At 44.7% G+C, this 24,024-nt stretch overlaps 1 protein-coding gene across 1 annotated transcript; it reads left to right on the top strand.

Moving 5' to 3' along the window:
• The first annotated feature begins 595 nt into the window (after positions 1-595).
• LOC106569839 (paired mesoderm homeobox protein 1) lies at positions 596-20,534 on the top strand. Its single transcript, XM_014141488.3, has 4 exons — positions 596-1,599; positions 11,241-11,413; positions 14,655-14,836; positions 18,492-20,534. Exons 1-4 carry the CDS (start codon positions 1,353-1,355, stop codon positions 18,622-18,624), a joined length of 735 nt encoding a protein of 244 aa, XP_013996963.1. The 5' UTR covers positions 596-1,352; the 3' UTR covers positions 18,625-20,534.
• The last annotated feature ends 3,490 nt before the right edge of the window (positions 20,535-24,024 follow it).

The raw sequence follows: 24,024 nt of genomic DNA, 5'->3' as shown, positions 1-24,024 counted from the left end.
TACAGTGTATTAGTATGGCTGCAATGAAAACATTGAGAGGCATACACTTCAATGATCAAAATCCCAATTTCCAAATGTCAAAATTTAAGTCCGTTAATCAGCGCTTTTTTAGTGATGGTGTGCATTGTTGAAAGGGGGGTGGGGTGCTTCACACAAGAGGCAACGCAGTCTCACAATCAATTCGTGCATATATGCACATAATGCATTTCAACAAATTTCGTGCGTTTTTGTGCGTTTTCGTGTGGCTTAATTCGTGAGAAAAGACACGAATTTTATGTGCTTCTTAATTCGTGCGAAAAGACACACATTTAACCAGTAGGCTACACACAAGCCTTTGCAAAAACCATATAGACACGATAGTTTATATTTCATTTTTGTTCTTCTTAATGGCTAATTCAACGTTATGAATATTGTAATGAAACAGGCAGGGAGCAGGCCTCGAACCCTCTAGCCCGAGGTCCGGCGCGCTATCAGAGTCGATTTCCGCGCTTATAAACCCAGGGTCGTTACACTATACAGAAATGTTGTCTTTGTTTAACCATGTTTTAAAATGTGGCGTTGTATGCCTATATGTACATTGTTGAAAGGGGGTGGGGGTGGGGGTGGGGTGCTTCACACACGAGGACATGGACTGTCAGAGTCAGCACAGAAAGCATTGCCACGTAATTACAGACTCCTTTTTAGGGCGATCAGTTTACCCCAAGGGTCTTCAAATGGTGCTTTATTTCCCCCTCTCAGCCGCCCTCACTTCGGCCTGTTCACTTCCCGATACCAGAGGCTCGCTCCGCCTCGCAGGGTCCTGGGCGTTAAGCGATAGATTTTACTCAAAACGCGCAAATGTGAGACCTCATCGTTCATTTTTACCCCAGCTCAGTCATACCGCGGTCAGGACTCACAGGAGAGGAGAAACGTTTTACCCCAGCTCAGTCATACCGCGGTCTGGACTCACAGGCGAGGAGAGGAGAAACGTTTTATCCCAGCTCAGTTATACCGCGGTCTGGACTCACAGGCGAGGAGAGGAGAAACTTGCTATAGCCTACTACTCTTTGAGTTTAAAACTCCGGGGAATATTCAGGAAGAAGCCAAATGTTGTTGTGTTGTATGTTTCAGGGTTTTATTTGACGAGGTGAGGGGCCTCTTATCGGGTGGGATCGAACGGAGTGATTTGGATCTGTAAAACCAACGGATTTCCAACCAAATTCATACAAAACGAGCCCTGTCTCGAGTTGAAACCAGCGCTGTTATGGGTTTGGAGTTATTCTTGATATTTTTCTGTGCGTCGAGTATAAGTTAGCTAGGTAGGTTTATTATACCGCTAGTAGGTGTTTTGCCCTCTGTATTGAGTCAGTGTCATGACTTCTGGCTACGCGCATGTAATGGACAGACAAGACTCACTGACTAGCCGTCTGGAGAGCCCGATATCAGCCAAACTGGAAACACTTCAGGTCAAGAAGAACTTCTCTGTCAGTCACCTGTTGGATCTGGAGGAGGCACGGGAGATGGTTGGGGCTCAGGCCAATGAGAGCGCCGGGGAGGCCGGAAGGTGTATGGTGGAGTCCCCGGGGCTGACCAGCGGCAGTGATACGACGCAGCAGGAGAGTAAGTTAGTTGATGGGTGGATGGATGGTGTCACCTTCCTCCGGTGTAGAATAAACTGTAATACGCTGTGATATCAGACAGAGAAAAAATGGTCACGTTAGTAAACACACGTCCGTGAAACAACACCAATGTTTTCTGGCCACCCCTCATAGCCTGGTTCCTTTCTAGGTCCCTCTCTAGGTTCCTTTCTAGGTTCCTCTCTACCCAGTACAGCCAGAAGAGGACTGGCCACCCCTCATAGCCTGGTTCCTCTCTAGGTTCCTCTCTAGGTTTCTCTCTAGGTTCCTCTAGGTTCCTCTCTAGGTTTCTTCCTAGGTTCTGGCCTTTCTAGGGAGTTTTTCCTAGCCACCTGCATTGCTTGCTGTTTGGGGGTTTTAGGCTGGGTTTCTGTACAGCACTTTGAGATATGAGCTGATGTAAGAAGGGCTTTATAAATACATTTGATTTGTTTTTCCTCATGCGTTCTTAACCTTTCCTGTGTAACCTGGGAAGGGATGGAGGCGCATAAAGCTGCTCATAGCCCACAATGAACATATGCTTTTATTCTTGTCCTTTTCTAGAGACTCTATACTCCTTGAGATTGCTCAACCCTTTTTATAGAGCCTCTATACTCCTTGAGACTGCCTAATCACAGCCCTTTTATAGAGCCTCTATACTCCTTGAGATTGCTCAATCACAACCCTTTTTATAGAGCCTCTATACTCCTTGAGATTGCTCAAACACAACCCTTTTTATAGAGACTCTATACTCCTTGAGATTGCTCAATCACAACCCTTTTTATAGAGCCTCTATACTCCTTGAGATTGCTCAATCACAACCCTTTTTATAGAGCCTTTATACTCCTTGAGATTGCTCAATCACAACCCTTTTTATAGAGCCTCTATACTCCTTGAGATTGCTCAATCACAACCCTTTTTATAGAGCCTCTATACTCCTTGAGATTGCTCAATCACAACCCTTTTTATAGAGACTCTATACTCCTTGAGATTGCTCAATCACAACCCTTTTTATAGAGCCTCTATACTCCTTGAGATTGCTCAAACACAACCCTTTTTATAGAGACTCTATACTCCTTGAGATTGCTCAATCACAACCCTTTTTATAGAGCCTCTATACTCCTTGAGATTGCTCAATCACAACCCTTTTTGTAGAGCCTATGTACAATAGCTTTGGGAAATAGGGGTGCTGAGGGTGAAAAATCGTAATAAAAAAAAAGATATATAAATGTAAAAATATATCTATACAGTACCAGTCAAAAGTTTGGACATACCTACTCATTCAAGGGTTTTTCATAATTTTTTATTATTTTCTACATGGTAGAATAATAGTGAAGACATCAAAACTATAAAATAACACATATGGAATCATGTAGTAACCAAAAAAGTGTTAACAAATCAAAATGTATTTTATTTTTAAGATTCTTCAAAATAGCCACCCTTTGCCTTGATGACAGCTTGCCCACTCTTGGCATTCTCTCAACCAGTTTCATGTAGTCACCTGGAATTAATTTCAATTAACAGGTGTGCCTTGTTAAAATGTAATTTGTGGAATTACATTTCTTCTTAATGCATTTGAGCCAATCAGTTGTGTTGTGACAAGGTAGGTAGGTATACAGAAGACAGCCCTATTTGGTAAAAGACCAAGCCCATATTATGGCAAGAACAGCTCAAATAAGCAAAGAGAAACGACAGTCCAGATCAGTCAATGCTGAAAAACCATCAAGCACTATGATGAAACTGGCTCTCATGAGGACCGCCACAGGAAAGGAAGACCCAGAGTTACCTCTGCTGCAGAAGTTAAGTTCATTGTAGTTACCAGCCTCAGAAATTGCAGCCCAAGTAAATGCTTCACAGAGTTCAAGTAACAGACACATCTCAACATCAACTGTTCAGAGGAGACTGCGTGATTCAGGCCTTCATGGTAAAATTGCTGTAAAGAACATTTTAGATTTTTCCAACCGCCGTGTCTTTGTGAGACGCAGAGTAGGTGAACGGATTATCTCCGCATGTGTGGTTCCCACCGTGAAGCAAGGAGGAGGAGGTGTGATGATGTGGGGGTGCTTTGCTGGTGACACTGTCAGTGATTTATTTAGAATTCAAGGCACACTTAACCAGCATGACTACCACAGCATTCTGCAGCACTACGCCATCCCATCTGGTTTGCTCTTAGTGGGACTATCATTTGTTTTTCAACAGGACAATGACCCAACACACCTCCAGGCTGTGTAAGGGCTATTTGACCAAGAAGGAGAGTGATGGAGTGCTGCATCAGATGACCTGGCCTCCACAATCACCCAACCTCAACCCCATTGAGATGGTTTGGGATGAGTTGGACCGCAGAGTGAAGGAAAAGCAGCCAACAAGTGCTCAGCATATGGGGGAACTCCTTCAATACTGTTGGAAAAGCATTCTAGGTGAAGCTGATTGAGAGAATGCAAAGAGTATGCAAAGCTATCATCAAGGCAAAGGGTGGCTACTTTGAAGAATCTTTGAAGAATCTAAAATCTAAAATATATTTTGATTTGTTTAACACTTTTTTGGTTACTACATGATTTCATATGTGTTATTTCATAGTTTTGATGTCTTCACTATTATTCAACAATGTAGAACATAGTAAAACAATTAAGAAAAACCCTTGAATGAGTAGGTCTGTCCAAACTTTTGACTGGTACTGTACATATGGACTGGGCCTTTAATCGTACTGTATTAGTGGACTGATATAGCAGTCTGCTGTGCCAGTGCTGACAAAAAAGATTTGTCCAAACTACTTCTCCAGTGGCTATGCTATATACCAGGGATCATCTGATTGTTTCTAGAAAGGATGGTCGGGGGCCAGAACTTAATTACAAGTCATTTGTAGACTGCAAATTGACAGCAAGAAGCCCAAACATATATAATGTTTGACTAAAACGTAATCATTTCAAACCTTGCTTACATTTGTATACAATCACTTCATGTCTCTCTACTTAGAAACATATTTCTTAAATTTAAATAAGTTGGAGCTGATTTCCTGATGTTTTTTTTTTTAAAGTCTTTTATGTCCAACAATGAAAATTCCACACCAAGAAAAGTTGTGGGGCCAAATTCGGCCCGCGGGCTGCCAGTTGAGGAATTGTATAGCTAATAGGCTATGTGTTTGTAGCGGCTAACACACGCTACAAACACATAGCCTATTAGCTATACAATTAGCCGCTACAAACACATAGCCTATTAGCTATACAATTAGCCACTACAAACACATTGCCTATTAGCTATACAATTAGCCGCTACAAACACATATGATATCTGAGCGAGAGTGACTAACAGAATCAAAGTGGGCTTCCTGGAGGTGTGGGCCCCCTAACCCTAACCCTTCATGCCTGGTCAATAATTAGGCCATGATTACTACAAGGTTAGATACCTAACTAGACTAATTTACCAATCAAATATTTTTTTTCCTGAGATGGGCTAATCAAATCAGATCAAACTTTATTTGTCACGTGCGCTGAATACAACAGGTGTAGACCTTACAGTGAAATGCTTACTTACAGGCTCTAACCAATAGTGCAAAAAAAGGTATTAGGTGAACTATAGGTAGGTAAAGAAATACAAACAACAGTAAAAAGACAGGCTATATACAGTAGAGAGGCTATATACAGTAGAGAGGCTATACACAGTAGAGAGGCTATACACAGTAGAGAGGATATATACAGTAGGGAGGCTATATACAGTAGAGAGGCTATATACAGTAGAGAGGCTATAGACAGTAGATAGGATATATACAGTAGAGAGGATATATACAGTAGAGGATATATACAGTAGAGGCTATAACAGTAGAGAGGCTATATACAGTAGAGAGGCTATATACAGTAGAGAGGCTATATACAGTAGAGAGCCTACATACAGTAGAGAGGCTATACACAGTAGAGAGGCTATACACAGTAGAGAGGCTACATACAGTAGAGAGGCTATATACAGTAGCGAGGCTATACACAGTAGAGAGGCTATATACAGTAGAGAGGCTATATACAGTAGCGAGGCTACATACAGTAGAGAGGCTATATACAGTAGAGGGGCTATATACAGTAGAGAGGCTATATACAGACACCAGTTAGTCGGGCTGATTGAGGTAGTATGTACATGTAGATATGATAACTGAGTGATTGTCAGGGAATAACATATAACAACAGGAGAACTGCTGATGCTCAACCAAGTTCCTGAATTGCACCCTGGGTATTTTACTATTCTAAGTGTCAACAGTAAATTGCGACTCCTAGAGGCTCTTATTTTTATTTATTTTTATTTTTAGGAGGTTCGTACCTCGATGTACTCATACGTATACCAGTGGAACGACCACAGTAGGTAATAACTGGTATTATGACGTCACCACCCTGTGATGCAGTAGGTCTGGGTGACGATCGTCGAAAGGAGTAGACCAAGGTGCAGCGTGGAAAGCGCTCATATTTATAGTAACTCAGAACACTAACTCAAAATAACAAAACAACGGAAAACGAACGTCACATTCTGCAGGCTTTACTGAGCTGTACAAAAAACAAGATCCCACACTGAAGGAGGAGGGGAAGAAAAAAAAAAGGGCTGCCTAAGTATGATTCCCAATCAGAGACAACGATAGACAGCTGCCTCTGACTGGAAACCATACTCGGCCAATCAAAGGAAAAAACACAACATAGAAATATAACCCATAGAATGCCCACCCCCATATCACACCCTGATCTAACCAAACATAGAAAAACGGCTCTCTCAGATCAGGGCGTGACAGATCTGTTGCCATATCGTCCTCAGTCGTTGGTCTTTACTTGTAAATGAAGTGTGAAGTTATTCTGTTAAGCCGACTTTTAGAAAGAATGCTTTAAGGCTTACATTTCAGGACCGGGCTTGGCCTAATTCTGTGTCACACATCAGTTGTGTTATGTTTATTACATAATCGACAACAGACTTCTCACTACACGTGTAGGCCTACAATTAAGCTTTAGTGAGGACTATAATAAATGTAAGAATCACATTGTCTCATAAAGAGACAACATGCAGAGGAGAATATTCTAGGCCTATATTTTAGACCATCAAAATCAAGTGGAATCCATTTTAAATGTGTGAGGTTAAAAATGTATAATAAAACCATTTATTGAAGGTGAGTTATTTTTTTTTTTTAACTGTAGGCTTAAAAAAAAGTAGCATATTCTTTAATAAACACCAATAATCAATGCAAACCTAAAAAACCTAGACCTTGTCCCTCTAAAGCAGGCTATAAATGACTTCTTACAGAATTGAATTTTTGGACGCAGTCTAGAGTAAACATGCAGCTCTGTGTTTGTTTACATCGTTCAGAAATGAATGTTGACAGGCCTCTTAAATTAATCATGTTGGTGTTTCTTCAGAGGCGGCTGGTTGAATGAGGCTGATTATTTAACATTTCTATTTATTTCAATGTTTTAACCTTTATTTAACTAGTCAGTTAAAGAACAAATTATTATTTACAATGACGGCCTACCAAAAGGCCTCCTGCGGGGGGGCGAGGGCTGGCATAAAATAAATAAATAAATAAATGAAATAAATATATAGGACAAAACACACATCACGACAAGAGAGACAACACAACACTACATGAAGAGAGACCTAAGACAACAACATAGCATGGTAGCAACACAACATGGTAGCAACGCAACATGGTACAAACATTATTGGGGACAGACAACAGCACAAACAGCAAGAAGGTAGAGAGACAACAATACATCACACAAAGCAGCCACAACTGTCAGTAAGAGGGTCCATGATTGAGTCTTCGAATGAAGAGATGGAGATAAAACTTTTTTTTTAAGTTTGAGTGTTTGTTGCAGCTCGTTCCAGTCGCTTCCTGCGTTGATAGGAATGTATTTCCACCAGCAGGACATGGGGACATTAGATTACACATGAATTCATGTCATGGATCCAGGGATCAAACTTAGCCATTTTATTTGTTGGCCAATGATGTTATTTCAATACTCTGATTGGTTGGATGTAGGCCTAACTAGTGAGAGCTCTGTTATTACAGTTTCCTTTTATTAAGCGTCAATTCTCAGAGAGACAATCCCAAGTCTCTGTTCGATAGCTTATATCTGTAGCCGGGTCTGTAGAGACTCTGTAGCCGGGTCTGTAGCCGGGTCTGTAGAGGCTCTGTAGCCGGGTCTGTAGAGGCTCTGTAGCCGGGTCTGTAGCGGCTCTGTAGCCGGGTCTGTAGAGGCTCTGTAGCTGGCTCTGTAGCCGGGTCTGTAGAGGCTCTGTAGAGGCTCTGTAGCTGGGTCTGTAGCGGGTCTGTAGCCGGGTCTGTAGAGGCTCTGTAGCCGGGTCTGTAGAGGCTCTGTAGCCGGGTCTGTAGCGGCTCTGTAGCCGGGTCTGTAGAGGCTCTGTAGCCGGGTCTGTAGCGGCTCTGTAGCCGGGTCTGTAGAGGCTCTCTAGCCGGGTCTGTAAAGGCTCTGTAGCCGGGTCTGTAGAGGCTCTGTAGCGGCTCTGTAGCGGCTCTGTAGCCGGGTCTGTAGAGACTCTGTAGCGGCTCTGTAGCCGGATCTGTAGCATGATCTGTAGCGGGGTCTGGTCTGTGTCCCTTAGGCTTTATGGTTTAATTACTGATTGATGAGGAGGAGAAGTGTGTCGGAGGAATGAGTGTTTCCTCAGACGGGAGGGTTGTCTAGTTACAGAGGGACAGGAGACAGACGGCCTAACCTCTCTCCTCAGACAGGAGACAGACGGCCTAACCTCTCTCCTCAGACAGGAGACAGACTGCCTAACCTCTCTCCTATGACAGGAGACAGACGGCCTAACCTCTCTCCTCAGACAGGAGACAGACGACCTAACCTCTCTCCTCAGACAGGAGACAGACAGCCTAACCTCTCTCATCAGACAGGAGACAGACTGCCTAACCTCTCTCCTCAGACAGGAGACAGACGGCCTAACCTCTCTCCTCAGACAGGAGACAGATGGCCTAACCTCTCTCCTCAGACAGGGGACAGACGGCCTAACCTCTCTCCTCAGACAGGAGGGTTGTCTAGTTACAGAGCGACAGGAGACAGATGGCCTAACCTCTCTCCTCAGACAGGAGACAGACGGCCTAACCTCTCTCCTCAGACAGGAGACAGACGGCCTAACCTCTCTCCTCAGACAGGAGACAGACGGCCTAACCTCTCTCCTCAGACAGGAGACAGACGGCCTAAACTCTCTCCTCAGACAGGAGACAGACGGCCTAACCTCTCTCCTCAGACAGGAGACAGACGGCCTAACCTCTCTCCTCAGACAGGAGACAGACGACCTAACCTCTCTCCTCAGACAGGAGACAGACGGCCTGACCTCTCTCCTCAGACAGGAGACAGACGGCCTAACCTCTCTCCTCAGACAGGAGGGTTGTCTAGTTACAGAGGGACAGGAGACAGACGACCCACACACTGGGACCATTGGGAGTAAACTTAGTAGGTCTACGCAAAAACAATGGGAAAACGTTTTGTAAACACAAATTATATTTTAAATAACACTTTTTTCCACTTTTTTGTTAGATGACAGCCTTATTGTAAATTACCTCATAATGATGAAGCAAAAACAGGTTTTGTTGCTAATTTATATATTTTTTAAATGAAATAAGTATTCAAACCTTTTACTCAGTACTTTGTTGAAGCACCTTTTGGCAGCGATTACAGCCTCGAGTCTTCTTGGGTATGAAGCTACAAGCTTGGCACACCTGTATTTGGGGAGTTTCTCCCATTCTTCTTTGTAGATCCTCTCAAGCTCTGTCAGGTTGGATGGGGAGCGTCACTGCACAGCTATTTTCCAATCTCTCCAGAGATGTTCGATCAGGTTAAAGTGCGGGCTCTGGCTGGGCTGCTCAAGGACATTCAGAGACTTGTCCTGAAGCCACTTCTGCGATGTCTTGACTGTGTGCTTAGGCTCGTTGTCCTGTAGGAAGGTGAACCTTCGCCCCAGTCTGAGGTACTGAGCACTCTGGAGTAGGTTTTCATCAAGGATCTCTTGATCTCTGTACTTTCCTCCGTTCATCTTTGCCTCTATCCGGACTAGTCTCCCAGTACCTGCCGCTGAAAAACATCCCCACAACATGATGCTGCCACCACCATGCTTCACTTTAGAGATGGTGCCAGGTTTCCTCCAGATGTGACGCTTGGCATTCAGGCCAAAGAGTTCAATCTTGGTTTAATGAGAGAATCTTGTTCCTCATGGTCTGAGAGTCTTTAGGTGCCTTTTGGCAAACTCCAAGAGGGCTGTCATGTGCCTTTTACTGAGGAGTGGCTTCCGTCTGTCCACTCTACCATAAAGGCCTGATTGGTGGAGTGCTGCAGAGACGGTTGTCCTTCTGGAAGTTTCTCCTATCTCCACAGAGGAACTCTGGAGCTCTGTCAGAGTGACCATTGGGTTCTTGGTAACCTCCCTGACCAAGGCCCTTCTCATCCAATTGCTCAGTTTGGCTGGGCAGCCAGCTCTAGGAAGAGTCTTGGTGGTTCGAAACTTCATCCATTTAAGAATGATGGAGGCCACTGTGTTCTTGGGGACCTTCAATGCTGCAGATATTTTTTTGATACCCTTCCCCAGATCTGTGTCTTGACACAATCCTGTCTCGGAGGTCTACAGACAATTCCTTCAACCTCATGGCTTGGTTTTTACTCTGACATGCACTGTCAACTGTGGGACCTTATATAGACAGGTGTGTGCCTTTCCAAATCATGTCCAATCAACTGAATTTACCACAGGTGGACTCCAATCAAGTTGTAGGATGATCAATGGAAACAGGATGCACCATAGCAAAGGGTCTGAATACTATGGTAAATAAGGTATTTCTGTTTTTATTTTCAGCGCATTAGCTAAAATAAAATAAAAACCTGTTTTCACTTTGTCAGTATGGGTTATTGTGTGTAGATTGAGTAAAAAAAAAAAAACTATTTTAGAATAAAGCTGTAACGTAACAAAATGTGGGGAAAAGGGGTCGGAATATTTTCGGAAGCCACTGTATATTATTAAAAACTGAAATTGTAGGCTAGCCTAAAGTTTGCCCCTAATAATGCTTCTACACCTGCATTGCTTGCTGTTTGGGGTTTTAGGCTGGGTTTCTGTACAGCACTTTCAGATATCAGCTGATGTAAGAAGGTCTTTATGAATAAATTTGATTTGATTTAATCAAATGATATGTGACATTTTTGAATGTTCAAAATGCACATCTTCCATTTCAATGTGCCGACCCACTGATCACAAATACACTAGGAGACAATAACTGTCCAGTTGAGGTTTAGGGTTTTGAATGGTCAAATAACATTTATCACATGTTCCATCATAACAATAGATGTGTTACAATCTTGAATGTTTATTTCTCGTGGATGATTACGACTGTGCCAATATTATCACGTAAAAGTTCAGGATCTGAAAGCAGAAATTATAATAATATCGAAACTAAATAAAACACAATTGAAGCAAAAGTCAATCCAAAAGTCTAGAACAAAAAACACAATCCACAGTCAACATTTGGTTCAATGTCGCAGGGCTGTAATCACGATGTGTGTGTATTGGAATCTGTTCTGTACTGCTCTCAATGTGTATAGGGCTATATTTCCATATACCTGTTTGTGTGTTTTTGTCAGTGTTCATATTGACATGTGTATCTGTGTTTCTCGCTAGATGAGCATGTGAGTTCCAAGGAGAAGAAGAGGAAGCAACGTCGTAACAGAACAACCTTCAACAGCGGTCAGCTGCAGGCACTAGAGAGAGTGTTTGAGAGGACACACTACCCTGACGCCTTCGTACGGGAGGACCTGGCACGCAGGGTTAACCTCATTGAGACACGGGTACAGGTGAGAGTCAGGGTTAACCTCACTGAGGTACTGGGTACAGGTGAGAGTCAGGGTTAACCTCACTGAGACACGGGTACAGGTGAGAGTCAGGGTTAACCTCACTGAGGTACGGGGTACAGGTGAGAGTCAGGGTTAACCTCACTGAGGTACAGGTACAGGTGAGAGTCAGGGTTAACCTCATTGAGTTACAGGTGAGAGTCAGGGTTAACCTCACTGAGGTACGGGTACAGGTGAGAGTCAGGGTTAACCTCATTGAGACACGGGTACAGGTGAGAGTCAGGGTTAACCTCACTGAGATACAGGTGAGAGTCAGGGTTAACCTCATTGAGACACGGGCACTGGTGAGAGTCAGGGTTAATCTCACTGAGGTATGGGTACAGGTGAGAGTCAGGGTTAACCTCACTGAGGTACGGGTACAGGTGAGAGTCAGGGTTATTCTCACTGAGGTACAGGTGAGAGTCAGGGTTAACCTCATTGAGACACGGGTACAGGTGAGAGTCAGGGTTAACCTCACTGAGATACAGGTGAGAGTCAAGGTTAACCTCACTGAGGTACGGGCACTGGTGAGAGTCAGGGTTAATCTCACTGAGGTATGGGTACAGGTGAGAGTCAGGGTTAACCTCACTGAGGTATGGGTATAGGTGAGAGTCAGGGTTAATCTCACTGAGGTACGGGTACAGGTGAGAGTCAGGGTTAACCTCACTGAAGTACGGGTACAGGTGAGAGTCAGGGTTAACCTCACTGAGGTACAGGTGAGAGTCAGGGTTAACCTCATTGAGGTACGGGTACAGGTGAGAGTCAGGGTTAACCTCACTGAGGTACGGGTACAGGTGAGGGTCAGGGTTAACCTCATTGAGACACGGGTACAAGTGAGAGTCAGGGTTAACTTCACTGAGGTACAGGTGAGAGTCAGGGTTAATCTCACTGAGGTACAGGTGAGAGTCAGGGTTAACCTCACTGAGGTACAGGTGAGAGTCAGGGTTAACCTCACTGAGGTACAGGTGAGAGTCAGGGTTAACCACATTGAGACACGGGTACAGGTGAGAGTCAGGGTTAACCTCACTGAGGTACGGGTACAGGTGAGAGTCAGGGTTAACCTCACTGAGGTACGGGTACAGGTGAGAGTCAGGGTTAACCTCACTGAGGTACGGGTACAGGTGAGAGTCAGGGTTAACCTCACTGAGGTACGGGGTACAGGTGAGAGTCAGGGTTAACCTCACTGAGGTACGGGTACAGGTGAGAGTCAGGGTTAACCTCACTGAGGTACAGGTACAGGTGAGAGTCAGGGTTAACCTCACTGAGGTACGGGGTACAGGTGAGAGTCAGGGTTAACCTCACTGAGGTACGGGTACAGGTGAGAGTCAGGGTTAACCTCACTGAGGTACAGGTGAGAGTCAGGGTTAACCTCACTGAGGCACAGGTGAGAGTCAGGGTTAACCTCACTGAGGCACAGGTGAGAGTCAGGGTTAACCTCACTGAGGTACGGGTACAGGTGAGAGTCAGGGTTAACCTCACTGAGGTACGGGTACAGGTGAGAGTCAGGGTTAACCTCACTGAGGTACAGGTGAGAGTCAGGGTTAACCTCACTGAGACACGGGTACAGGTGAGAGTCAGGGTTAACCTCACTGAGGTACAGGTGAGAGTCAGGGTTAACCTCACTGAGGTACGGGTACAGGTGAGAGTCAGGGTTAACCTCACTGAGGTATAGGTGAGAGTCAGGGTTAACCTCATTGAGGTACGGGTACAGGTGAGAGTCAAGGTTAACCTCACTGAGGTACGGGTATAGGTGAGACTCAGGGTTAACCTCACTGAGGTACGGGTACAGGTGAGAGTCAGGGTTAACCTCACTGAGGTACAGGTACAGGTGAGAGTCAGCCTGGATCGGCTATGGGCAGCGACTCGGTTCCACTGAAATCCTTCAAAGCGGATGTAGAACAGAATAGAGAATAGTAGAACACAATAGAATGTTCTTCTATTCTCTGACCTCACTCACGATCTTTATCTTGATAGCAATAGCATACAAATAGCATCATCTGATTTACACCACCAGTACCTGTCCTCTCTCGCTCTAACGATGTTTACCTGTCCTCTCTCTCTCTCTAACAATGTTCACCTGTCCTCTCTCTCTCACTAATGATGTTAAACTGTCATCTCTCTCTCACTCTAACAATGTTTACCTGTCATCTCTCTCTCACTATCGATGTTTACCTGTCATCTCTCTCTCACTAACGATGTTTACCTGTCATCTCTCTCTCACTGTAACAATGTTTACCTGTCATCTCTCTCTAACTCTAATGTTCACCTGTCCTCTCTCTCTCACTAACAATGTTCACCTGTCCTCTCTCTAACGATGTTCTCCTGTCCTCTCTCTCTCCCTAACGATGTTCTCCTGTCCTCTCCCTAACGATGTTCTCCTGTCCTCTCTCTCTCTCTAACGATGTTCTCCTGTCCTCTCCCTAACGATGTTCTCCTGTCCTCTCTCTCTCTCTAACGATGTTCTCCTGTCCTCTCCCTAACGATGTTCTCCTGTCCCCTCTCTCTCTCTAACGATGTTCTCCTGTCCTCTCCCTAACGATGTTCTCCTGTCCTCTCTCTCTCTCTCTCTAACGATGTTCTCCTGTCCCCTCTCTCTCTCTAACGATGTTCTCCTGTCCCCTCTCTAACGGTGTCCTTCTGTCCTCTCTCTAACGATGTTCTCCTGTCCTCTCTCTAACGATGTTCACCTGTCCTCTCTCTAACGATGTTCTCCTGTCCTCTCTCTAACAATGTTCTCCTGTCCTCTCTCTAACGATGGTCACCTGTCCTCTCTCTAACGATGTTCTCCTGTCCTCTCTCTGACGATGTTCTCCTGTCCTCTCTCTAACAATGTTCACCTGTCCTCTCTCTAACGATGTTCTCCTGTCCTCTCCCTAACGATGTTCTCCTGTCCTCTCTCTAACGATGTTCTCCTGTCCCCTCTCGCTAATGATGTCCTCCTGTCCTCTCTCTAACGATGTTATCCTGTCCTCTCTCTCTCTAACGATGTTCTCCTGTCCTCTCTCTCTCCCTAACGATGTTCTCCTGTCCTCTCTCTAACGATGTTCTCCTGTCCCCTCTCGGTAATGATGTCCTCCTGTCCTCTCTCTAACGATGTTCTCCTGTCCTCTCTCTCTCTCTAACGATGTTCTCCTGTCCTCTCTCTCTCTCTAACGATGTGCTCCTGTCCTCTCTCTAACGATGTCCTCCTGTCCTCTCTCCCCAGGTGTGGTTTCAGAACAGGAGGGCTAAGTTCCGTCGTAACGAGCGTGCTATGCTGGCCAGTAAAAATTCCTCCATGATAAAGTCCTACTCTCGTGACCTCACGGCAGTGGAGCAGCCAATCATACCTCGCCCCGCCCCTCGACCCAACGACTACCTGTCCTGGTGCTCCTCTTCACCCTACAGGTAAGGACAGGTAACTGTCTCAGCTCTTTTGATTTGGGTTTTAAACCATACTGTATGTCAGATAGAGGCTGGGATTTAATAAAAAACGCAGTACTTTGTTGAAGCACCTTTGGCAGCGATTACAGCCTCAAGTCTTCTTGGGTATGAAGCTACAAGTTTGGCACACCTGTATTTGGGGAGTTTCTCCCATTCTTCTCTGAAGATCCTCTCAAGCTCTGTCAGGTTGGATGGAAGCGTCGCTGCACAGCTATTTTCAGGTCTCTCCAGAGATCGGGTTCGATCGGATTCACGTCCGGGCTCTGGCTGGGCCAATCAAGGACATTCAGAGACTTGCGTTGTCTTGGCTGTGTGCTTAGGCTCGTTGTCCTGTAGGAAGGTCAACCTTCGCCCCAGTCTGAGGTCCTGAGCACTCTGGAGCAGATTTTCATCAAGGATCTCTCTGTACTTTGCTCCGTTCATCTTTCCCTCGATCCTGACTAGTCTCCCGGTCCCTGCCGCTGAATAACATCCCCACAGCATGATGCTGCCACCACCATGCTTCACCATAGGGATGGTGCCAGGTTTCCTCCAGACGTGACGCTTTGCATTCAGGCCAAAGAGTTCAATCTTGGTTTCATCAGACCAGAGAATCTTGTTTCTCATGGTCAGAGTCCTTTAGGTGCCTTTTGGCAAACTCCAAGCGGGCTGTCATGTGCCTTTTACTGAGGAGTGGCTTCCTTCTGGCCAGTCTACCATAAAGGCCTGAACGGTGGAGTGCTGCAGAGATGGTTGTCCTTCTGGAAGGTTCTCCCATCTCCACAGAGGAACTCTGGAGCTCTGTCAGAGTGACCATCAGGTTCTTGGTAAACAAGGCCCTTCTCCCCTGATTGCTCAGTTTGGCCGGGCGGCCAGCTCTAGGAAGAGTCTTGGTGGTTCCAAAATTCTTCCATTTAAGAATGATGGAGGACACTGTGTTCTTGGTGACTTCAATACAGGTGGACTCCAATCAAGTTGTAGAAACATCTCAATGATGATCAATGGAAACAGGATGCACCTGAGGTCAATTTCAAGTCTCATAGCAAAGGGTCTGAATACTTATGTAATAAAGGTATTTTTTGTTTTTGATATTTAATACATTTGCTAAAATTTCTAAAAAACTGTTTCCTCAATGTCATTATGGGGTATTGTGTGTAGATTGTTGATGAAAGAAATGTTTTTAATCCATTTTAGAATAAGGCTGTAACGTAACAAAATGTGGAAAGAGTCAAGGGGTCTGAATACTTTCCGAAGGCACTGTATATTGAGTTCACAGTCCCTATTCCAAGTTCACAGTCCCTATGCTGAGTTCACAGTCCCTATGCCGAGTTCACAGTCCCTATGCTGAGTTCACAGTCCCTATTCCGAGTTCACAGTCCCTATTCCAAGTTCACAGTCCCTATTCCGAGTTCACAGTCCCTATTGCGAGTTCACAGTCCCTATTCCGAGTTCACAGTCCCTATTCCGAGTTCACAGTCTCTATTCCGAGTTCACAGTCCCTATTCTGAGTACACAGTCCCTATTCTGAGTTCACAGTCTCTATTCTGAGTTCACAGTCCCTATGCCGAGTTTACAGTCCCTATGCTGAGTTCACAGTCCCTATTCCGAGTTCACAGTCCCTATTGCGAGTTCACAGTCCCTATTCCGAGTTCACAGTCCCTATTCCGAGTTCACAGTCCCTATTCTGAGTTCACAGTCCCTATGCTGAGTTCACAGTCCCTATACTGTAGACATACTACTATATTTACCCATGGGAATGGCCATGCAAGCTCTACTGTAAATACTGTATGAAACTGGTTAAAATCTTTTTTTCCTTTCTCTTGACAAGGATGTCCTTGTGTGCAATGGAAGTCATATATTACATATTTTTCTATTCATGGAAAATGCAATGTTTAAAAAAATAAAAATACAATCATATCTAGAATCACTCTGTAATTTTAAATCACTGACAGTAGGCTAAACAGACATTTTGAGGGTTAGGGTTAGGGGTTGGGGGTTAGGGTTAGGGGTTTAGGGTTAGGGGTTAGGGGTTTAGGGTTAGGGTTAGGGGTTAGGGTTAGAGGTTAGGGGTTAGGGTTAAGGGTTAGGGGTTAGGGTTAGAGGTTATGGTTAGGGGTTAGAGGTTAGGGGTTTAGGGTTAGGGTTTAGGGGTTTAGGGTTAGGGTTAGAGGTTAGGGTTAGGGGTTAGGGGTTAGAGGTTAGGGGTTAGGGTTAGAGGTTATGGTTAGGGGTTATGGTTAGGGGTTTGGGGTTTAGGGTTAGGGGTTTAGGGATAGGGGTTAGGGTTAGGGTTTGGGGTTAGGGGTTAAGGTTAGGGGTTAGGGTTTAGGGCTAGAGTTAGGGGTTAGGGTTTAGGGTTAGGGTTTAGGGTTTAGGGCTAGAGTTAGGGGTTAGGGTTTAGGGTTAGGGTTTAGGGTTTAGGGCTAGAGTTAGGGGTTAGGGTTTATGGTTAGGGTTAGGGGTTAGGGCTAGAGTTAGGGGTTAGGGCTAGAGTTAGGGGTTAGGATTTAGGGTTGAGGGGTTAGGGCTAGAGTTAGGGATTAGGGCTAGAGTTAGGGGTTAGGGCTAGAGTTAGGGATTAGGGCTAGAGTTAGGGGTTAGGGCTAGAGTTAGGGGTTAGGGCTAGAGTTAGGGATTAGGGCTAGAGTTAGGGGTTAGGGCTAGAGTTAGGGATTAGGGCTAGAGTTAGGGGTTAGGGCTAGAGTTAGGGGTTAGGGCTAGAGTTAGGGGTTAGGGTTTAGGGCTAGAGTTAGGGATTAGGGCTAGAGTTAGGGGTTAGGGTTAGGTTTAGAGTTAGAGGTTAGGGGTTAGGGTTAGAGTTAGGTTTAGGTTTAGCGTTAGGGGTTAGGGTTAGGGGTTAGGTTTAGGGTTAGAGTTAGGGGTTAGGGGTTAGGGTTAGGTTTAGGGTTAGAGTTAGGGGTTAGGGGTTAGGTTTAGGGCTAGATTTAGGGATTAGGGCTAGAGTTAGGGGTTAGGGTTAGGGGTTAGGTTTAGGGTTAGAGTTAGGGGTTAGGGTTGAGGGGTTAGGGTTAGAGTTAGGGGTTAGAGTTAGGGTTTAGGTTTAGGGGTTAAGGGTTTGAGTTAGGGATTAGGTTTAGGTTTAGAGTTAGGGTTAGGGGTTAGGTTCAGGGTTAGAGTTAGGGGTTAGGGGTTAGGGTTAGGGGTTAAGGGTTTGAGTTAGGGATTAGGTTTAGAGTTAGAGGTTAGGGGTTAGGGTTAGAGTTAGAGGTTAGGTTTAGGTTTAGAGTTAGGGGTTAGGGTTAGGGGTTAGGGTTAGGGGTTAGGTTTAGAGTTAGGGGTTAGGGGTTAGAGTTAGGGGTTAGGTTTAGGGCTAGAGTTAGGGATTAGGGATAGAGTTAGGGGTTAGGTTTAGGGTTAGAGTTAGGGGTTAGGGTTGAGGGGTTAGAGTTAGGGGTTAGGGTTAGAGTTAGGGTTTAGGTTTAGGGGTTTAGGGTTTGAGTTAGGAATTAGGTTTAGGTTTAGAGTTAGGGTTAGGGGTTAGGTTTAGGGTTAGGTTTAGAATTAGGGGTTAGGTTTAGGGTTAGGGTTAGAGTTAGGGGTTAGGGGTTAGGGGTTTGAGTTAGGGGTCAGGGTTAATAGATAGTTGAATAATTACTCTATTTTCTCCCTAACTCTCTAGTGCCATGGCAGCGTACCCCCCCACCTGTTCCCCCACCACCTCAGCCCAGGGGATGAACATGGCTAACAGCATCGCTAACCTCCGGCTCAAAGCCAAGGAGTACAGCCTCAACCATGTCCCTACTGTCAACTGATGAAGAGGAGAGGAGGAAGACAAATGCTTATCCTAAAGTCTAGAGAGTTCTACAGAGAAATCACGTTTACCAAAGGACGACACAACGACCAGATCAAACTGCAGAAATCACGTTTACCAAAGGACGACACAACGACCAGTTCAAACTGCAGAAATCACATTTACCAAAGGACGACACAAGGACCAGTTCAAACTGCAGAAATCACGTTTACCAAAGGACGACACAACGACCAGTTCAAACTGCAGAAATCACGTTTACCAAAGGACGACACAACGACCAGTTCAAACTGCAGTCTTTGTTTTTGACGGCCCGTCATAATTTCAATGAATGTATTTTGTGTGTTGTTAGGTGCGTGATCATCTACAGAAAACTGGTCCTAAACGCGAGAGACATTTGAGAGCATATCCTGTCTAGCTAAGGGGCCACGATGGCCAACGATTGAGACTGAATGTGATGCATTAAACCAGAGGGTAACTGACTGTATTCAACAATGTTATACAGTTTTAGTACCAACTTCCTCTCCTCACTCTGGCACCAACAGGATATGTGCCACCTTTGCCTTAGAATTTCAGAATTTCAAACATTTGGGGACTTTTGGAAAGTTTTTTTGTAGATTTTTTTTGAGAACTCTGGACTTTTGATGAATTCTAACCCAAAACAAAGACAAAAACAATCAGACAAACTTTTCTAACCCTTTTCCTTTTCCCAGCACTGGCCTGAGAAGCCAAGTTTTCTCTCCTGGAGTTATATGAAGAGCCAAGCCTTCTCTCCTGGAGTTATATGAAGAGCCAAGCCTTCTCTCCTGGAGTTATATGAGAAGCCAAGCCTTCTCCCCTTATATGAGAAGCCAAGCCTTCTCTCCTGGAGTTATATGAGAAGCCAAGCCTTCTCTCCTGGAGTTATATGAGAAGCCAAGCCTTCTCTCCTGGAGTTATATGAGAAGCCAAGCCTTCTCCCCTGGAGTTATATGAGAAGCCAAGCCTTCTCTCCTGGAGTTATATGAGAAGCCAAGCCTTCTCTCCTGGAGTTAAATGAGAAGCCAAGCCTTCTCTCCTGGAGTTATATGAGAAGCCAAGCTTTCTCTCCTGGAGTTATATGAGAAGCCAAGCCTTCTCTCCTGGAGTTAAATGAGAAGCCAAGCCTTCTCTCCTGGAGTTATATGAGAAGCCAAGCCTTCTCCCCTGGAGTTATGTTGGTTCTATATGGGACTTTTAAAGAAGCCTGAACTTCACAGTCTTGTCCTGTTAGCGTTGTTTGTATTATTTTCTTATTTTTCAGTAGGAGACGGTCATCTTTTGTTAATGCCTTACACAAGCCACAGCTCAAGTTGATTCAACATGTTTTGATCGACCCCCATTTAGTCTTTTGAATTTAATAAGGCCTAACAGCTTTAATAGCCTCTGTTTATAGCCTGATATTTTCTTTATTAGTAACGACCCTCTGCAATAAAGAGATGTTGTCATTCACAGAATACTTCACTGTATTAACACTGCAACGTTCTAGGAGCGCTTCATAATGTTCGTTTGACTTTTTCCATGTTTAAAGAAGTAACAATTTCAACCTACAGACTCATAGAGGGCTAATAGAGGGAAATATGTCTATAAAGGCTTTTTGTGTTAATTGTGTGTTTGTTAGAGAGTTGTATTAGTTTTTACGAAAATCATATACACTGAGTTGGACAAAATATTAGGAACACCTTCCTAATGTTGAGTTGCGTCCTACAAACTAATATGAGCCAACTATGGAGACTCTCACAACTCTTTACGACCCCCACAAGTGTCACGGGACTCATCTGAAGGTAACCTGGAAACGCTTTCAAAAATGTAATGGAAGTATACTGAACAAAACATGTAAAGTGTTGGTCCCATGTTTCGATGAGTTGAAATAAAAGATCCCAGAAATGTTCCATACACACAAAAAGCTTATTTCTCTCAAATATTGGGCACAAATTTGTTTACATCCCTGTTAGTGAGCATTTATCCTTTGCCAAGATAATCCATCTACCTGACAGGTGTGACATATCAAGAAGCTGATTATACATCATGATCATTACACAGGTACACCTTGTGCTTGGGACAATAAAAAGGCCATTCTCAAATGTGCAGTTTTATCCCAACACAATGCCACAGATTCCTCGAGTTTTGAGTGAGCGTGCAATTGGCATGCTGACTGCAGGAATGTCCACCAGAGCTGTTGCCAGATAATTTAATGTTAATTTCTCTACCATAAGCCACCTCCCAACATCGTTTTACAGAATTTGGCAGTACGTCCAACCGGCCTAACAAACGCAGACCACATGTAACCACACCAGCCAAGGAACTCCACATCCGGCTTCTTCACCTGTGGGATCGTCTGAGACCAGCCACCCAGACAGCTGATGAAACTGAGGAGTATTTCTGTCTGTAATAAAGACCCTTTTGAGGGGGAAAACTCTATGCCTTCCCAGGCCCACCCATGGCTGCGCCCCTGCCCAGTCATGTGAAATCCATAGATTAAGGGGCTAATTATTATTTTTTAATTGACTGATTTCCTTATATGAACTGTAACTCTGTAAAATCTTAGAAATTGTTGTGTTTATATTTTTGTTCAGTGTAGCAACACGATCATATTTACAGTTAGCAGTCTCTAGCTAAGTGTGTTGAGTTCCCACTTCCTCGGGGGGGGGGGTGATTTTGTACGTTTGCCCACTGACAAAGAAATGATCAGTCTATAATTTTAATGGTAGGTTTATTTGAACAGTGAGAGACAGCATAACAACAAAAAAATCCAGAAAAACGCATGTCAAAAATGTTATAAAATGATTTGCATTTTAATGAGGGAAATAAGTATTTGACCCCCTCTCAATCAGAAAGATTTCTGGCTCCCAGTTGTCTTTTATACAGGTAACGAGCTGAGATTAGGAGCACACTCTTAAAGGGAGTGCTCCTAATCTCAGTTTGTTACCTGTATAAAAGACACCTGTCCACAGAAGCAATCAATCAATCAGATTCCAAACTCTCCACCATGGCCAAGACCAAAGACCTCTCCAAGGATGTCAGGGACTAGATTGTAGACCTACACAAGGCTGGAATGGGCTACAAGACCATCGCCAAGCAGCTTGGTGAGAAGGTGACAACAGTTGGTGCAGTTATTCGCAAATGAAAGAAACACAAAAGAACTGTCAATCTAACTCGGCCTGGGGCTCCATGCAAGATCTCACCTCGTGGAGTTGCAATGATCATGAGAACGGTGAGGAATCAGCCCAGAACTACACAGGAGGATCTTGTCAATGATCTCAAGGCAGCTGGGACCATAGTCACCAAGAAAACAATTGGTAACACACTATTGGTAACACACTGAAATCTTGCAGCGCCCGCAAGGCCCCCCTGCTCAAGAAAGCACATATACATGCCCGTCTGAAGTTTGCCAATGAACATCTGAATGATTCAGAGGACAACTGGGTGAAAGTGTTGTGGTCAGATGAGACCAAAATGGAGTTCTTTGGCATCAACTCAACTCGCCGTGTTTGGAGGAGGAGGAATGCTGCCTATGACCCGAAGAACACCATCCCTACCGTCAAACATGGAGGTGGAAACATTATGCTTTGGGGGTGTTTATCTGCTAAGGGGACAGGTCTACTTCACCGCATCAAAGGGACGATGGACATGGCCATGTACCATCAAATCTTGGGTGAGAACCTCCTTCCCCCAGCCAGGGCATTGAAAATGGGTCGTGGATGGGTATTCTAGCATGACAATGACCCAAAACACACGGCCAAGGCAACAAAGGAGTGGCTCAAGAAGAAGCACATTAAGGTCCTGGAGTGGCCTAGCCAGTCTCCAGACCTTAATCGCATAGAAAATCTGTGGAGGGAGCTGAAGGTTCGAGTTGCTAAACGTCAGCCTCGAAACCTTAATGACTTGCAGAAGATCTGCAAAGAGGAGTGGGACAAATTCCCTCCTGAGATGTGTGCAAACCTGGTGGCCAACTACAAGAAACGTCTGACATCTGTGATTGCCAACAAGGGTTTTGCCACCAAGTACCAAGTCATGTTTTGCAGAGGGGTCAAATACTTATTTCCCTCATTAAAATGCAAATCAATTTATAACATTTTTGACATGCGTTTTTCTGGATTTTTTGTTGTTATTCTGTCTCTCACTGTTCAAATAAACCTACCATTAAAATTATAGACTGATCATTTCTTTGTCAGTGAGCAAACGTACAAAATCAGCAGCGGATCAAATACTTTTTTCCCTCACTGTACATACCCAGCGTACAACAGAGCTGCAGGGGTTGTGACCCGTTTTTATTGGTTATGTTGTCGTAGTTGTGCCTATGGGGGAGGGAATGCTGTCACCTCCAGGTAGGTGTTTGTGCTGAGGGTGTCAGGTTCTTGTCCGGTTCTGGCATTTAGGTCGACACAGACTAGTACATGTCCCTGGGCCTGGAAATGATTGATTTCCCCCTCCAGGATGGAGAAGCTGTCTTCATTAAAGTATGGGGATTCTAGTAGGGCGATATAGGTAGGATGGAGAAGCTGTCTTCATTAAAGTATGGGGATTCTAGTGGGGGGATATAGGTAGGATGGAGAAGCTGTCATCATTAAAGTATGGAGATTCTAGTAGGGGGATATAGGTAGGATGGAGAAGCTGTCTTCATTAAAGTATGGGGATTCTAGTGGGGGGATATAGATAGGATGGAGAAGCTGTCTTCATTAAAGTATGGGGATTCTAGTGGGGGGATATAGGTAGCACACAGGAGGACATTTTTCTCTGTTGAGATCATTTCCTTTTGAATTTCTAGCCAGATATAAAATGTTCCTGTTTTGATTAATTTAATAGAGTGGGTTAGGTCTGCTCTATACCAAATTAGCATATCCCCTGAGTCCCTTCCCTGTTTCACACCTGGTAGTGTGGTGGTTGGGACTAACAGCTCTCTGTAACCTAGAGGACAACCAGTGGGTCCATCTCCTCTATACCATGTTTCTTGTAGGATGACAATGTCTGTATTTCTGAAGTCCAGGTTCCTGCTCTTTAGGCCAAAGCCAGATGACCTCAGGCCTTGGATATTCTAGGATGAGATAGTGAAGGTTTTGGGTTCCATAAAATGTCAATTTTGTTAGTCATGTGGTTTGGCCTCAGACCAGTAAGAGTGAGCAGAGCCTGCTGAGAGCCTGCTGAGCATCTGGTACATACCATTGGCTTGGGCTAGTGTAAGAGTGGGGGTTGGGCCTGTTTGCCTGCTCACAGCCTGGGCGAAATGTGTGCCTTTCATGTTGAGGCCCTCTTTGTGGGAGTGGAGGGCATGAGGTGGGCAGGAGGGGCATCGGTCTGATCTGAGGGGGCCTATATGGGGTGTGGGAATGGTTGGTTTTGGGGGGATATTGATTGGTTGGAGTGAGGGTGGGTGTGTGGCTGGTGG

The sequence above is a fragment of the Salmo salar genome, chromosome 14, assembly GCF_965601325.2.
Source record: "Salmo salar chromosome 14, fSalSal1, whole genome shotgun sequence".
Lineage (NCBI taxonomy): Eukaryota > Metazoa > Chordata > Actinopteri > Salmoniformes > Salmonidae > Salmo > Salmo salar.
The sequence above is the reverse complement of the archived record's forward strand: the minus strand, read 5'-3'. Positions and strand labels throughout refer to the sequence as shown.

What these genes read in the sequence shown, in the direction of transcription:
- LOC106569839 (XM_014141488.3), top strand. Translation starts at nt 1,353, where the DNA reads ATGACTTCTGGCTACGCGCATGTAATGGACAGACAAGACTCACTGACT. An exon ending in TGATACGACGCAGCAGGAGA is followed by an intron (nt 1,600 to 11,240) that starts GTAAGTTAGTTG and finishes GTTTCTCGCTAG; the next exon opens with ATGAGCATGTGAGTTCCAAG. An exon ending in TCATTGAGACACGGGTACAG is followed by an intron (nt 11,414 to 14,654) that starts GTGAGAGTCAGG and finishes CTCTCTCCCCAG; the next exon opens with GTGTGGTTTCAGAACAGGAG.